The sequence below is a fragment of the Kogia breviceps genome, chromosome 7 (genome assembly GCF_026419965.1).
Source record: "Kogia breviceps isolate mKogBre1 chromosome 7, mKogBre1 haplotype 1, whole genome shotgun sequence".
In the NCBI taxonomy this organism is placed as follows: domain Eukaryota; kingdom Metazoa; phylum Chordata; class Mammalia; order Artiodactyla; family Physeteridae; genus Kogia; species Kogia breviceps.
This window is the reverse complement of record NC_081316.1, coordinates 11,399,603-11,415,828: the sequence shown is the minus strand read 5'-3', so window position 1 is coordinate 11,415,828 and position 16,226 is coordinate 11,399,603. Positions and strand designations below refer to the sequence as shown.

Genomic DNA, 16,226 nt, shown 5'->3' with positions numbered 1-16,226 from the left:
AAGTATTTATCAACTCTCATACATACAATTCCTTGACAGATTCAGAAGAACTGAATCTCTCCCCATAGAGAGGACTCTTCTGGAGGGAGTGGGATAGAAGGAATCCCCTTTATGAAATAAGAGTTAGGGGCTGGGAACTAAATTTATGCCTTTTAAGACCTTATTAATATATAGAGTTATATGTGTATGGCCTATTATCAGCCCCTTATTTAGTTTGTTTCATCCATTTTAGATGAGCATGATGCAAAGTCTGCAAACTCAGAGCCACACGTTTATGTCTTTGTTATTATGGCTAGGATCCCAAATGCCGCAGAGCAACTAAGCCCGTGCGCCACAACCACTGAATCCTGCGCACCTAGAGCCCGTGCTCCGCAACAAGAGAGGCCACCGCCATGAGAAGCCTGTGCACCGCAACAAAGACACAACGCAGCCAAAAATAAAATAAATATAATAAATTTATTAATAAAAAAGAACTTTGAGTCACGCCTTTCTTCATTAAATAAAAAAGGCTAAAGTACTATACAGATAAATCTCAGCGCTTCACGTTAATAAGCAAGTATTTTACCAATCAAAATACTGCTCTTAAGCACAAGAAACAATTTACACAAGGAAAAGCTCGAAGGGAATAAGCCTCTATGCATTCACTGCAAAATTTTATACCACTACCAAAATTACAAACAAAACGATAAACTTCTAGTGATAGTGGACCCAAATGTTTATTATTGCCTCATTTTCTTCTAACCGGGCAACTCTCCTCTATTTCTCCCCTCATGACTTTTCTCTTTGTTTGGTACTCAGCCAACCTCTGAGACACAACTGAACTCCTCCCTCCTTCAGGAAGCGATCTCTGGCCCTCACCGATATCCTTCAACTCCATACCGCTTAAACCCATCTTACGATTCAGGTCTATCAATAGTATTGATCTCCTGTATGCCTACAACCGTTTCCACAGATGCAGCCTGGGAAGCAGGGCCGGACCTCCCCTGTATTGCCACCGCGCCTCGCCCAGGGCCCTCTCAGAATATTGACTTCGTGGAGTTTTGGACATAAACCCATGTAGGAAAGAATACAAGCTATGGCAGCTAGCCCCTTCTGACTCACGGTCCTTTGAACAATATAGAAGCCTCGAATAAGTGAACCAAATTGATTTGGGCCCCCAACCCAAGATCTCGAGTTTGAATTAATTGGTAGTGTGAAATAAATGATACGCCTGAGAACTTCTGGATTCCCATTTGCACCACGAGTTCACAGGCCTGACTGTAAGTGACCTTTTACATTAATGCCCACATTTACTAGTTGGTGCTTTTCATACCATTTCTCTCCAGCACATGAAATGCAGAACTGTGCCCTTTGTTCTGAAGTATGGAGGCTTTGCTCTGTATTGTTTCAGAATCACTGGCATTCCCACTGGGGACAGAGTGGGCCTCCAGCTCTGCTCATGACTAAGTCCAGAGACTGTCTGATGAAGGAGTTCTGTGACTTTTTAACCTGAGCAGTATTCTACCCACTGTCCATGAATGCCTGGGTTACACTGCCTGTATCACTGCATTGCTGATTACAGTAAATGTGAGGTAACCTAGTACAAGCTGTCCCCAACCCCAAATTCAAGAACATCAGTGGATACTTGAAAGCAAGCTGCACACTCCCAGCTTCCAAAGTTCAAAAGTCTGGTGGACTAATCTTAAGATCTCCACTGCTCTCTTCTTTGCCAAATATGGGCAACAAATACTGCCTTTAACACTATCAGGACATAGTTGGGGGTTGCTTTTTCAGTGCTGGGGACAGATTACATGGATACGTTTTCCAACCCTCTGCAGCAAAGAGGTGCAGTGATAGAGGTTCATAATCAGGCTTTTCAAGTGAAGGGTACTAGGCTTTGGAATGAGAAAGGTCTGGGTTCAGACTCAGGGTGCCACTTGCTAGATGGGTAACCTCGAAGGAGTTATACATTTCTGTGAGCCTGATTTCTCATCTGCCAAATGGAAATAACACCACCTCCCTTAGCAGGGTTGTGAAAATTATGATATACGTAAAACTCCTGGCATATTGCTTCAATATAATAGATACTCGATAAATGTTAGTTCCTGTTTTTATTATCCAAGAGTTTGAATTGACTAGAGTCCATGATTTTTAATTCACTATTTCAGTCTTCTCAGAAGAGTCATCCAGCACTAAAGTTAAAAGTATATGCGAGACTGTTAGATGCCTGTAAGGGTTATTTAGTGGGTAGGAAAGATCACAGCACCGAGGTGGAAGGATGTTGTCCCTGCCCCCACTCCCTTAAGCCCCCCCCACCACACACACGCACACATCCCTCCCCCCCAGACTAAACCTGTATGCCCATTTGTCCATGTCTCCAACCCTAGCTGATGGAAATGCCTGTGGTTTTAAAAGGTTTTCAAAAGTAAGAATGGGAAAGTGAGGCCTCAGAAAACGATATATATTCCATTAGAGGAGAAAGCAAGTAAGAGAGAGAGGGGGGCAACTGCTACATTTTCTTGTCCTTAGCAGCACAATGGCTCCCATGTCCTGGGATCCCAGTTTGACAAGACGAAATGACTCGAAGGTCACGGACGGACCTCACTGTCCACTGTGAAAGCTCTTGCAGCACCTTTAGGCCCCACAGCTTCTTCTCAAAGAGACCACCATCTCCAACAATAAGGGGCATCCCATCAGCCTCACTGGAAGGGATCTTGTGTTCCAGGAGCACCATTAATTCCTCCAGCTGGTAAGCAAAGGCAGCCACTTGGAGGAGAATGGTATGTATTGCTTGATGGAAGTCACCTTCAGCTGGAGTAAAATGCACCCGTTGGTCCTCTAACAGTCTGGCCAACATAACGTGGAAGGTACGATAAGCTTGGAGGTTCTCTTGGAGTCGCTCTGCCTCACTAAGCTCACTCCACCGATCAGTGCTTGCCACTGGCACACCATGCACAGACTCCAGGCTTACGTTCTCGTTCAGACCTTGGTGCTTCACCTGGTCAAGGATACAGAGAAAGACTTCACATCTTCTGTAATCGCTCCACCATTCTCACTTAATCTCTAAGTCTCATATAAAATCTTATTCACTTCCCTGGTCAAGGATCCAAATTGTAAAGAAAATAGAGTCTAGATGAGGAACTCTTCACTTGGGAACCTTGACTGACTTTAGGAAGAACCTATTCTCCCAGAAATTACACATACTGCTTTGACTACCTGTTCATTTTTCTTGGGAGAATGTGCAGCTTTCACTAGGCGCCAAAGGTTGAAAACCACTCACTGACTGGTCTAGAATGATTTTTCCTTCCCACTTGACACTCCCTCCTGGCAACTGGAGTATTATAATCATCCTGGAGTTTAAGTATTTTAAATATACCCGAAGACACTGGCCACACCTAAGCTCTAACATATAGGCATCGTAGAATTTTTCTAACAGCCCTCTCCATTGCTCGCTGTCAGTGGTGAGGACAATCCTTTCTTAGAGGAGTCAATGGCAATTACTTTTTTAAAAATTGGTATTTCAAAGAATCTGATTTCTGACTGCTGGAGTTTTATGAAGATAAACCAGTTCTCAGAGAACCTAAATTCAGAACTCTCCACGGGGGGCTGGAGTGTTTCCACAGCAGGCCTTACATGAAGACCGAGGGGGATCTTCCTCTATCAGAAAACCTGAGATCCATGGTTTGCTCCCTAAGAATCGGACACCTCCCCAGGTCCCCAGTGATTCTTCTAGACTTTTTTGATAGTGTAGGTGACCTGTCTATTTAGACACAGGAACACTTTTGATTGTATAGGGTTGCTAATAATGTAACAGGAGAAACTGGTTGCTTTATACTGTTCTTCTCCCAATCCTATACACCTAACTCCATCTTTCGTTTATAAGCTCAAAAAATCAGAACGATGTATATGAAGAACCCAAGCTTCGAGGCCTCGTGGTTAATCTATTCTGGCAGAATTCAGACAGGAAATCAAATTAGGAACAGCCTCTGGGACGTAAAGCCAATTCTCCACAGAACCCCATGTATATTTTCTTATTCAAGGAACATGTCTCCTGAAAAGCCTAGAGAGAGAAAGTAGGGTCACATGACTTTCCTTAAGGGAAGGGGCCATGTCAAATGACAGGTGCCCAATATATAAATGATTATACGATTAGGGCTTTTGTAACTGATAATGGGGCTGGAACATGATGGTAAAGGGCTGGATCAGAAGAGATGAAGTGAAAATGGACGACAGCAAAATAGGCAACTTACGTAAGATTCCATAAGAGCAGTCAGGTCTGAACGGATCTTCCTTGCTAGCCAGACAGAGCGGCTACAGAGGTCCCGGCGGTGAGGGGTCAGCAGTGAATGCTCGGTGAAAGCCATCCCCTAACTCTACTGTCCCGGGAAACGAGTGAGCTGGGTTTGTTTCTGTCTGTACTGGTCCAAATAAGAAATGTGACTCCGGGGCTAAATCCACCGGGCATTTCCCTGCTAATGGAATCCGGCACCCACCCACCCCTGCCTGACTCAGAGGTGGCAGTAAATTCCTGGCTGTGGATTTCTGCGCCTGTGGAATCAAAGGCCCCTTTTCACTCAGCTTTCCGGCCTGCGGCGTCTGCCTCCAACTCTCTCCTCCACTCGGGGCCTGGTGTACTTGTTTTCATGTCATTGTTTTGCTCTTGCACTTGGCGACAAGGTCATTGTCACACTGATCCTCGTGCCACCCCTGCCCGATGGAATCTATTTCTATACACTTATAATCAGTTCATTTGATTATCACCCTCCCTGTGCTCCCCATGTCCTTTCCTTTCTTGGCCTTGTAAGTTATTCAGTAATATTAAGTTATTATTAATATAGCTGCCATTCATTATGCATCTACCCTAGGCCAGACACTGCTAACAGCTTTAAAGCCTTTATTTGATCTTTAGGATAATTCTACAAGATAGTTTCCTCATTTTACGTAAGAAATGGAGGCTTAAAGAAATTAAATAATGTGCACAAAATCCAATAACTAGGTTCAAAATTTAAATATAGGTCTTTGATTCTAGAACTGTCCCTCCCACTGAGTTTCCAATATCATTCTTTAGGTAGTTCACATTTTGTTCCAAGACACAGTTTACATGAAATAGATCCTGTGAAAATAACAGCGTTTTTTCACTCCCATCCTTTTGCTGAGTATTTAAATTTACACTTGATAAAAATCAGCTAAGGAAGCACCTGTAATCTCAATCATGGTGCCTCCCTTGTAGCTATAGGATGAGGAGGGTACTGTTTAGGCCTGTTCTCTTCCAAAGGACAGGAGACACCCAACCCTGACTTGGCAACATTTCTGAGGCAGTCTTGCTCAAGTGACAACATGCTTTTCTTTTCCTTCCTTATCCCAGTCATACCACATTGCTTCCTAACAAAATAAGAGAGTGAGCTGGACTGTGAAAAGAAGGCAGAGTTTAAAAGCACCCGGAGAGCTGTTGTTCTATTGCATTTACCTCTGTAGGTTACAGGATGATGCCAATTGGGTAAGAGTTACAAGTTTCATCCCCAAATGAATCAGTTTTCACTATTTTGTATCACGGACATTACCTCTAAATTGAAACACATGCCTTCTGGTGTGTGTGGGGGGAATTTCCATACATAAACAATAATCGAGGGACATAGGGGAGAAAGAAATGAGGCTGGGGTGGCTGTCACAGTCGGCTTTTTAAGAAGGTAGGAGGATTCTTTTTTTTTTTTTTTTAACTTTGTATTTGTATGGACATTGAGTTTTGTGAAGAAGCACTGATATTAAATGCTATCAGGGTTTTGTCATTATCAGAGCAAAATTAACCCTACAGCTTCCTTAACGTTCTCTTTACTAGATTAAGAATCCACCTTTCCTAAGGCTGAAACATGGAAAGGATTTCCAACTTTGTCAAATGATCACAGAATCATATGGCATCTCAGCATTAGAAATCAAGAACTGAACTAAGCCAAAAGTTAACTACCTGATTCTCAACAAGAGCAAACAACAGTATCTGCCACTTAAAACCTGCTCTGAGGGCACTTGTTTTTCTTATTTGGCAGCATCAATTATTTCACCCCAGGATAACTGCAACTCAGTACAACCAAGGAAGACCAGTTGCTTCCATGAAGACAACTTTTATTTTTCTTCTTTACATATTTATTTTGGATATGCCTTACCTAGATTAAGAGAAAACAAGGATTTGAAAAGCAGAGTATCCCTTTTATTATAATTTCTTTTTACATAACCTTTTCAACCTAGATTCAGGTAACTACCTGTCTCTCCCACCAAAGGAGAAGGGTCCTGCATATTACAACAGGCAAAAAAGGCTTCTAGGAAATAAAATATTTTAAATTGATTCAATACAATTTTTCAATTTTCTTGAGTACACTGCAAAGTGGGAAAAAGACAGGAGGGAAAAATGGTGCTTCGAACAGCCAGACTGTAATAACCTTAGTTAGGTTTAGTACACTCTTTATATTTTTTTCTCCAAGCAGGTTCTAAGGAAGTTCAAGTGCTCTATGTGAATGCTTTTCCATACCTCAATGTATCCATTTTTTACTTCCAGTAATCTTGGCCAGTGTTTATCTAAATTCTCTGAAGCATATTAAGTCTCAATTTTGCAAAATAACCCTGAGCAACCACAAACAAGGGGAAAGATGTATTTCTACAAGACGTATTTCTGTATCTTGTAGAAATAATATTTGTATCAAGTACATTTTCAAAATTTAGAATTGCTAATTCAAGATGGAGAATATGCTGTGGGAAGGGTTACTAAAAAGGTAGCAGAATTTGATTAAGAGTAGGAAATGTAGAATTTTAAGACTGAGTTCCTTAGAAGGACAATGAAGTAAACGTATGAGGAGCAGAAAGGAAAAGGGAAAAAGAGTCTAGTATAAGATAGTTTACTTTAACCAACTCTTTACTTTGCTAGCACCCCTTTTCTCAAAAGGAAAAAAATCTTAAGTCCATGAAAGATATTTTAAAATGTATCGCAAACTGCTATAATAATTTACTGAAGCAAATTACAGGCAAATGAAGATGAGTAAAAAAATGGAGAAAGGGGAAAGTTTCTAATTATGAGAACTAGCTAGCTGCTTTTGGTGGGGAGGAGCGTGATACAGGGAAGAATATATTTTCCCTCTATCTCATAAAGTTCTTTTTTTTTTTTCAATGCAGTTTGCTTTTGTGTAGGTGGCTAAAACATCTGATGACTAACAAGTGCAAATGTAATTTATGGAGACAAAGGATACGATAAATGTGACGAAGACAAAAAGTAAGGTGGGGTATAGATGCTAGCTAGTGAAACAGTACAAAATGGACTTCATATGGGAGTGGAACAACTTCGTTGTAGACCCATCCAGTCACTCTTATAGTATTTTCCAATTTACTGAACATACCAAAGTCAACTCCAAATCCTTACTGTGGGCAGGAAAGCATACTCTATATCCCTTCTAACCTTATTCCATTTTCTACTTTCACACTGAAGGGGATGGCAAATCTGCAACAGCGGAAAGAAACAACAGCACATTGAAGACTGCTTACTGTAGGTGTTTCGCTCCCTATTCCCTGGCATCCCAACCACTGACACTGGTGGGTGTAAAGTAAGCCTCTTTCAGAGATGACGTTTTGTTACCCTTCTTTTTGGGGAAAAAAAAAATCAAAAGAGAAAACTGATAAACTTTGTAGTTTTAGTGTTTGTGAAAAACAAGCTGTTCCTTATTTTGTTCTCAGCAAAACTTCATTCTTTCCAACAGCCATCATACATTTCTGACAAACAATGAATAGGGCAAGCCTTTAATTCCAGTTTCTGAGGTACGTAGGATAGACTGCCCTTCTAATTCTCTAACAATGAGCCAAAATATGTTTTTAGTCTTCTGGAAGTTATGAAGTTGTACAAAACTGTCTCTCCCATGGACAGTGGTAAGTAATCCACCCCATGAAAATCCCTACCTCGAGGGAAATGATAATTCCTACAATTTCAGGTGAAAGCCAAAGCATTATACAGATTAACTTTGTTGAAGCCTTTCTTCTTCTGAAGTGATATTAAAAGGGAAACAAAACAGCGATTTTCTTTTACTTACAGCTGTTATGACTCAGACTATTCCTTCAATGATGGCAGTGTCCTTCACTAATTGGGAGCTGGAATGAACCAATGATGCAAAAGCAAAAGCAAAAGCAAAAGCAAAGCAAGGGGCCAGAGCTGGGATAATAGGGAGGTCTGTATAAAGAAATGATGGGGACAAAAAAGAAAATCAACAAATTCACAAGAGAAAACCTTTTATCTGTAATTCAGACCCTGAACAACCTTCCTTACCCCCTCAAAATTCCTAAATCTCGATGCTCTAAAAACTCAGACCACTAATTACCACAAACCTAACATCCTTCCCTAAAGAGGTTTCCGGAGAAGCACTAGGCTACTGTAGTGATGTTGTTAGCGCTGAGGGCCAGCTTTCTTTAAAGGCCACTAGAGAACTGTGATTTGAGAGGCTGGCGGTACTTCTTCAACCCTGTATCTTGCCTTCTACATGTACCTCTTAGGAAAAGGACCGCATGTCAGAATAATCTAATCTCTCCCAGCCCCACAAAATATAGCAACAACGACAAAAAAAAAAAAAAGAGAGAGAAATCAGACTTTGTTAATAAATAAGGAATCTCAGGTTCCACAACACAAAAACACACATGTTCAAAGTGCAAATTTCTGCCACTAGTCTGGGACTTTTCTCACTGTCTCGCTGATACAGAACCCTGTCTTATGGTCAGAGAGACCACGTAGACGGTAGCTCCCTCCCTGCTGGGAGCCTGCCTGCAAAGCAAGTGAGCACCACTGAGAACCTTACGGAGGTGCTGGGAGGGGGACCGAGGAAGGTGGTGAGGTGAAGAGGCGGGAGGTGGTCCCCATGTATCCTTCCTTTCCTAAACCCCGGGGGAATGGAGGGAAAGGGGGTGAGAGACGGGTGCTGTTTTAACAGCTCACCCTGCTAAGGGACCCTAAAGTGCCAAGTCAAGCTGCCAGCCTCCAGGGATTAGAATCACATGATACTTTGCAGATAAATGTGCTGCAGGGGATGGAAGCCAGAACCATAGGGAAGCAGTAAAGGAGGAGAAGGGGTTTAGAGAATATTAATATATTATTAAGAGTCAAAAGCTGATCCAGAGCACATCAGAGTTACAGGCTGAAAAGGGGCATCTGCCGATGAGCAGGAAGCCTGCCTGGCTGGAACTGAGTATAAGAATAACCGTTACTTTAAGAGCTGCTGCTGCTTCTTCGTCTAGCTTTCTGGTAAAGGCAACATCCATTTTATAAAGGGGGCAACAGAGGGAGAAGAGGGTGTGTGGGGGTGTGTGTGTGTGTGCACACGCGCACGCGAGGGGATGTGTGTGTGTATGCGCGCGTGTGTGTGCGCGCGTGTGCTGTGATCCACGATGGAAAGAGCAGGCCCTTCAGTTATTTTACTAGATTTTAAATGCTTTAAATTTTTTTTTTTGTCCTTTTTGTCTTTTAAATACAAAGTCTCAGCTGTCCCAGTGCCCAAAGTCTTCCCTTGCTCTAGGGTCCAGCAGAGTCTGAGTCTTCAATCAGAACCTCTGTGGTAGCACCGAGTATATCCGAGTTCATGACCAGCCCTTCGGTGCCCCCGCTGCTGCCGCTTCCCACAAAGATCTTCCCGTCAGCCATCAGGCTCACCCGTTCCGCCCCACTACAGTATGACTTTGACATCCCTTCGGCTTCTAGCAGGAGGCACTCTCCAGAGGTGGAGTTTCCCAAGGGCTCAGGAAGGAGAGGAAGACCCTGACCGTCTGCAGGTTGTGTCAGGGACTCTGGATTAGTGCCCAAGATATCTGTGCTGGTGATGAGGGCGCCTGCATTGGCAGCCAGAGCTTCGGCAATCAGCACCTCAGGGTGGCTTTTTGCTTTGTGAGCCACTACGCTGTCCTTCTTCTCAAATTTTTTGCCACAGATATTGCAAGAAAACTGGTAGAAGGAGTCTGCATCATGCTTCTTCATGTGCCAATTAAGGGATGCCTTTTGCCGACAAGTAAATCCACAGATCTCGCATCTAATGACAGTGAAAAAGGAAATGGCTGATCAAATAGAGAAATAAAGAGACTTCTCATTTAGGGTCAGGGTGAGAATTTAGAGGTCACAGTTATAAGCAATAGTCAGTAATATATACTTCTTGTGAAAGATTAGGAAAAGTTAACAGAAAGAAAACGAATCTGTTTTCCTCTTTCTGTTTGTTTGAAAAAGAGGAAAACAAAAGAAAAATGTGACTAAGGAGCTCCCCTAATCAATACCCACTCTTTAATTTGGTAAAAGTAAAATAGCAGTGCCAGCTGAAATGTTTGTGAAGGGTCTAACCCTCATGTGGCATATACGCACTTAGACCCCAGATGTTCACCAGTAAATAAGTACTCACTGTAATGGCTTCTCGCCAGTGTGAATCATCCGGTGCACTGCCAGATTGTGGGAACTCTTGAAGGCTCGAGCACAGTATTCACAGATATAATCTCGTTGATCTAAGAAGAAAAATAATGTGGTTATTTAGTGTTCCATTTAGAATCCCCCAAGTATTTTTTCCTAGCTTACAACAAGTAAGCAGATTATCAGGCAGGTGAAATTAGAGGAAAAGCAATACTATTTTTAATGTATAAGCACTTCAGGTAAACAAAACTTAAAAGTAAATAATATCATTTTTATCTCTTTTTAGTCCATTCATTCAGTAGCATATGAACCTATTTTAAAAAACAAAAAAAAACCCACAGCTAGACAGAAATATGAGAACTGGAATCCTAATCTCAATTTTACCAGTAATCCAGACCTTGGATAAACTGGTTAGCAAGTAAACTACATTTTTACATAGCTTTTATTCTTAAAACAGCTTTTTTCAGACTGTGAAAGCTGAATGCTTACATATAAATAATCTGGCATTCAACAACAACAAAAGAAGTTGGCATTCCCTAAAGAAAAGCGACCCACATATAAAGTGCTACTCATATCTTCTATTTCAGATGTTTTAAAAAGTTACCCAAGATAAACAATTTAAATTTCTCTCAAAAATTCTATGGGGCAAAGGAACACTGGACTTAATTTCTTCTTTATCAGTTGGTTGGGGAGAAAGTGGACAAACAGATGCTCAACATACATTTGTTGAATAAATGGCCACTACCCATTTTCTATGCCTTTCACTTAAAAATTACTAGAAATGGTCACAGTAAAAACACAAGGATAAGTTAAAAGGCAAACAGTATCCAATTTAATCTTCCATTCCATCCCAAACAGTTCTAAAGCCAAGTGTGGGAGAAGAGTCAAGTTCTTCTCAAACGTGAATGCACTGAGGACTCGCCTGGGGATCTTACTAGCAGCCGATGCCGACCCAGATGGTCTAAGGCCGGAGACGCTCCATCTCTAAATGGAGCTCCAGTGATGCCAATGTTTGCTGCTCTATGTTCTACATAATGAGTGGGAGGGTCTAAAAATGCACACTTCTAACTCAGGGACAATTTCTTAGTATCTCTCAGGTCTTGTCCACTTTTCCAGCCCCACAGTCGCATGACAAACCCATGTGGGGCATTCCACTTGCTTAAATAAATTATATTTTCAATGGGAGCCAGTAAACACTGATTTGGAAAAGGAAAACTCTCTAACATTGACATCATAAAACTGTATCAACCAAATATAAATATCTAGAATGGACTGAATTTCTAAAACACTGTTTGTCATAGCAGGTTTGTAATACTTAACTAAAACAGTCTAATCTGGTTGTCAGAAATTACTTTTCTATAGGATAAAACAGTGTAGCAGGGAGAAGGAGTGGAGAAATGGCAGCTTCTATCAAGATACATTGGAGACAGCATACTCTCTGAAGAAACATAGTGTAATGCAAAGACAGTACACTTTGGAGTGATTAAGACCTGAGTTTAAATCGTGGTGCTCTCAGGTGCCCAGCCCTGTGCAGTAAACAGCACTTCATAGGTTATCTCATTTCATCCTTGTAATAACTCAGTGTTATTGGTAACATTATGAGCTTATTTTACAAATGAGGAAAAGTGAGAAGAAATTAAGTAACGTCCCTAAGTCACACATTCAGTAAATGATGGAAAGGGTATATATGACACTGACCACATGACCTTGTGCAAGAGACATGAAATCTCTGCTCCTGGAATTCCTAGTCTTACCCTCCAAGGATTATTAAGAATATAACATATAGTAACTAATCAAGTGTCTGGCATGTGCTCAATTACCACTAACACCCAGCCCAATTTGTTCCTATTAGCTACATTGCACTGGGACTGTCAAGTGGATAAAAACGAATGATGTCTGAATCCATTCTATAACATGTATTACAAAGACATCCCGTTTCTCTTTTTGGGTCAATAGCCACTACAGGAGCTCACATGTGAATTTAATAGCCAGCCTTTAGGATCCCAACAGGAGCAGAAGTCTCAGGAGCCGTTTGGTGGGTAACATGAACTGCGAGCCGGCCTCCTTACCATCTCAGCTTTCTCCACTTACACCTCATTTTCAGTCCAGGTAGTTACTACGAGTATCTATTTACCTGAGGCAGAATTAGAAAACCCTGGTTCTGCTAAAAACTAGCTGTGTGACCACAGGCAAGTTACCTAATGTTGCTCAGCCTCTGGTTTCTTAGCTGGAAAACAAACTTGGTGATGTTGAATCAGTGAATTTAGCTATTTGATGAACATTTTATTTTAAAAATACCTGTATGATGTTTGGCATGTCGTAGAAGCTGCTTCTGGAGCCTGAAGAGTCGCCCACAGGAGGGATGGGGACATACGTATTTCTTCTTCAGCAAATGCTGATATTTAATGTGGTGCTAAAACAGTAAAAGAAAGTGAAGGGGGATAAAAATTAAGGATTCCAGAAAGCTTAGCTTAGCTCATTCCTTTGCTAAGTCAAAAGTGCTGAAGGAAAACCAGATACTCTATGAACAGGAAGCAGTATAATAAAATGATTACGAACACAGGCTACAGAAACAGATAGATGGTGATTCTCTGGGTCTGTCATTCACTAGCAGCATGATCTTAGAATATAATACTTCCATACTGTAAGCTCCAGTTCTCGTTTGTAAAATGGAGGTAATGATAACTGTGTGGTAGTGCTGTTGTGGGAATACAGAGATCATATATTGTACAGTGCTTAGTGCAGCAAATAGTACATGACAAAACAAGCGTAGCTATCATTATTATAGTAGAACCAGAATCAGAAAGTAAGGCCTTAGTCTTATGTTATACTTGCTGCTAAATAAAGATCAAACACTTCTTAAGCTTTAGTAATTAGTATTTCGCCTTCATGTTTTCTGCCAGACCTAAATACAAGCTGTATCTTTACTCATTAAAAAAAATCTGGGGGCTTCCCTGGTGGTGCAGTGGTTGAAGGTCCGCCTGCCGATGCAGGGGACATGGGTTCGTGCCCCGGTCCAGAAGATCCCATATGCCGCAGAGCGGCTGGGCCCCTGAGCCATGGCCGCTGAGCCTGCGCTTCCGGAGCCTGTGCTCCGCAACGGGAGAGGCCACAACAGTGAGAGGCCCGCGTCCCGCAAAAAAAAAAAAAAAAAAATTCTGGGACTTCACTGGTGGCGCAGTGGTTAAGAATCCGCCTGCCAATGCAGGGGACACAGGTTCGAGTTCTGGTCCGGGAAGATCCCACATGCCGTGGAGCAACTAAGCCCATGCACCACAACTACTGAGTCTGTGCTCTAGAGCCCACGAGCCACAACTACTGAAGCCCGCATGCCTAGAGCCTGTGCTCCGCAACAGGAGAAGCCACTGCAATGAGAAGCCTGCACACCGCAACAAAGAGCAGCCCCCACTTGCCACAACTAGAGAAAACTCGCACGCAGCAACAAAGACCCAAAGCAGCCAAAAATAAATAAAATAAAAATAAATTTTTAAAAACATGCAGAATGCACAGCAATTTATATAAAATTATTTTTAAAAACCCTGCTCATGTAAAAAAAACCCCAAAACTAAAAATTTTAGAATTTATTCTAAACAGCATTCAAAAAGTCACTGGTTTTAGTTGCTAATTTTATTCTTTAAAAATACACATTAAAATAAAATCTGTTCCACTATGTCTTGGTGTGTTGTTACACAATCATTTATTGTATCAGGAGTATTTACACCATGAAAAACACTGGAATATTCCAAGATCCCAAGGAAATATTTAAGCTCAGGTTCTAAATCACTTAAAAAACAATGACGACAAACACTCAACTGAAGTAATTTGATGTTTACAAAAAGATTTTCCTTGACATTACACATTTAATGATAAAGCCTACACAAGTCCACAAATTGTAAACTCTCATGAAGTATAAGAACTAGTAATGCAACGTAACCTGCAAGGCTGCCTTATTTAACAACTTCACTGACCTGCAAATAGCGAGGGTGAGCAAGAACAGTTCCACATCCTTCCATCTCACAACGGACATACTGGATTGGAGGCTTTTTTCTATTAGCAATATGTAGGAGAAAAGTTAGCAATAGAAAAGAGGCAGTCTGCACAGTGGCCAAACTGCACTATAGGGAATAGCTATTTTACAGTATGAAGAATTAAAATCTCTAAGTTTATAGCTTGTACAGAATTTATGTTAGAAGTAACCAGAAATTGCCAAATGTTCAGAGTTTTTAAAAAAGAGCACAAAACAAACTAGTAACTCCCCAAAAGGCAAAGAAGTGTTAAAATTTTTAGAAACTTTAAGATCCTGCAATGAAAATAAAAACATAGTTCACTCTGCATCAAGGACACTAATGCAGTTGCTTTTGTGAAATTTTTAACTAGCCATTCCCACAGGATAATTATGAGGGCTGAACGTGTGAGCGAAGTGCCCACCACCAGAAAGAAGGCACAACACAGCAGGAGTATAAATTACTCACCTCCTTTTGGGTAATCGTGGACTTTTGTCATCTTTTCGCCTTCTTCCTCTCCTATAATTAAAGAGCAGAGTAACTGTCCACATATTCCAGACTGAAGCTTATATAGTAAAGGAGAGCTGAGGACATATACTCAAGACCAAAGAGCAGGTGGCAGAAACAAAGGATAACCCAGAATACATAAAGCCAAAGACATATCTGGCAAACCAAACAAAGATTTCACTCTGAAGCAATTTCACTTACAAATAAGTCTGCACCACAAGTTAAAATATATACCTATCATAAACTATACATTTCTATGGAAGATGTGGATAAACCTCAAGGTTACTACTTAAGACTTGTTTCAGTGAAAAGTCTATCATTCAATCAATTTAAAAAGTAGAATAAACGAGTCTATTATCTAAAAACCCTAAGAATATAAACTATACTCTCATTGCAATAGAGACAAAAGCCTACACACTTAAAAAAAGCTATTTCCACAACAGGAAATAACTGCTAGCCAAAAGTGTTCACCCGATCAAGGTTACCACATCACTTGCTTTCTGTGCCCCTCTTCTGAGGATCCATATGTGCCGCGCTTTTCTCGCTGCCTCTACCTCCTCGGCATCCCTATAGCTCTTATTGTCCTACCCACTCAACTGAACGTCTCTTAAGTATTGCTTTGAATTAAACTTTTGAAGCTTTTGAGCAGAGTCTTTCCAATGAAACTGTCAGCTGCTTGAGACAGCAGTATGTATATGTCAATATCATTCCTCACACTCCTACCCTTTTTCCACTAGTGGCTTGAAAATCTGTTAAATTTCCATTTTTAGTAGGAATTGCCTACTCACTTCCTAGGAGGCTCCTCATCTTCTCTAATTTCATTCTCTTCTTCTTTCACCTCTACTTCTACTTCCACTTTTATTTCTTTCTTCTCTTTCTCTTCTTTCACCTTCCCTGATTTTCTCCGTGGCTTTGGGGTTTCCCTGAAAATACAAATACATTTCAATACTGGTATCCAGCAAAGGACCCTTTCAAGGACAACTGTGACAAAAGGGTAAAGCCAGGAATTATCACTGATTTATTATATAATTATGCTCCTCAGGCTTCCCTGGTGGCGCAGTGGTTAAGAATCGCCTGCCAATTCTGGTTCGGGAAGACCCCACATGCTGCGGAGCAACTAAGCCCGCGCGCCACAACTACTGAAGCCCACATGCACCGTAACGAAGAGTAGCCCCTGCTCGCCACAACTAGAGAAAGCTCATGCACAGCAATGAAGACCCAACATAACCAAAAATAAATAAATAAATTTAAAAAAGAATAGGTTCATAATATATAAAATGAATAAATGCAAAATTTAAAAAATTAAAATAAAATAAAATTATGCTCCTTAG

At 41.1% G+C, this 16,226-nt stretch overlaps 2 protein-coding genes across 3 annotated transcripts in view; both read right to left on the bottom strand.

Annotated features, from left to right (window-relative positions):
* Window positions 1-438: 438 nt before the first annotated feature.
* On the bottom strand, window positions 439-4,444 carry CNTF (ciliary neurotrophic factor). Its single transcript, XM_059070545.2, has 2 exons — window positions 4,230-4,444; window positions 439-2,977 (listed from the first exon to the last, which is right to left on the bottom strand). The coding sequence occupies exons 1-2, from the start codon at window positions 4,341-4,343 to the stop codon at window positions 2,489-2,491; spliced, it is 603 nt and encodes a 200-aa protein (XP_058926528.1). The 5' UTR covers window positions 4,344-4,444; the 3' UTR covers window positions 439-2,488.
* Window positions 4,445-6,159: 1,715 nt separating this feature from the next.
* ZFP91 (ZFP91 zinc finger protein, atypical E3 ubiquitin ligase) overlaps window positions 6,160-16,226 on the bottom strand; it is a 30,934-nt gene continuing 20,867 nt past the window's right edge. For both annotated transcript variants that reach the window (XM_059070476.2, XM_059070475.2), the window contains exons 6-11: window positions 15,684-15,818; window positions 14,857-14,907; window positions 14,353-14,431; window positions 12,683-12,797; window positions 10,380-10,479; window positions 6,160-10,019 (exon numbers count right to left, since the gene is read on the bottom strand). In XM_059070476.2, the coding sequence (XP_058926459.1) occupies window positions 9,509-10,019; window positions 10,380-10,479; window positions 12,683-12,797; window positions 14,353-14,431; window positions 14,857-14,907; window positions 15,684-15,818 (991 nt within the window). In that variant the 3' untranslated portion in view covers window positions 6,160-9,508. The remainder of the gene's footprint in view (window positions 10,020-10,379; window positions 10,480-12,682; window positions 12,798-14,352; window positions 14,432-14,856; window positions 14,908-15,683; window positions 15,819-16,226) is intronic.

Coding starts and splice junctions, on each gene's coding strand:
- CNTF (XM_059070545.2), bottom strand. CDS start 4,343: ATGGCTTTCACCGAGCATTCACTGCTGACCCCTCACCGCCGGGACCTC. Junction 2,978..4,229: donor CTGCTCTTATGGAATCTTAC/GTAAGTTGCCTA, acceptor ATCCTTGACCAG/GTGAAGCACCAAGGTCTGAA.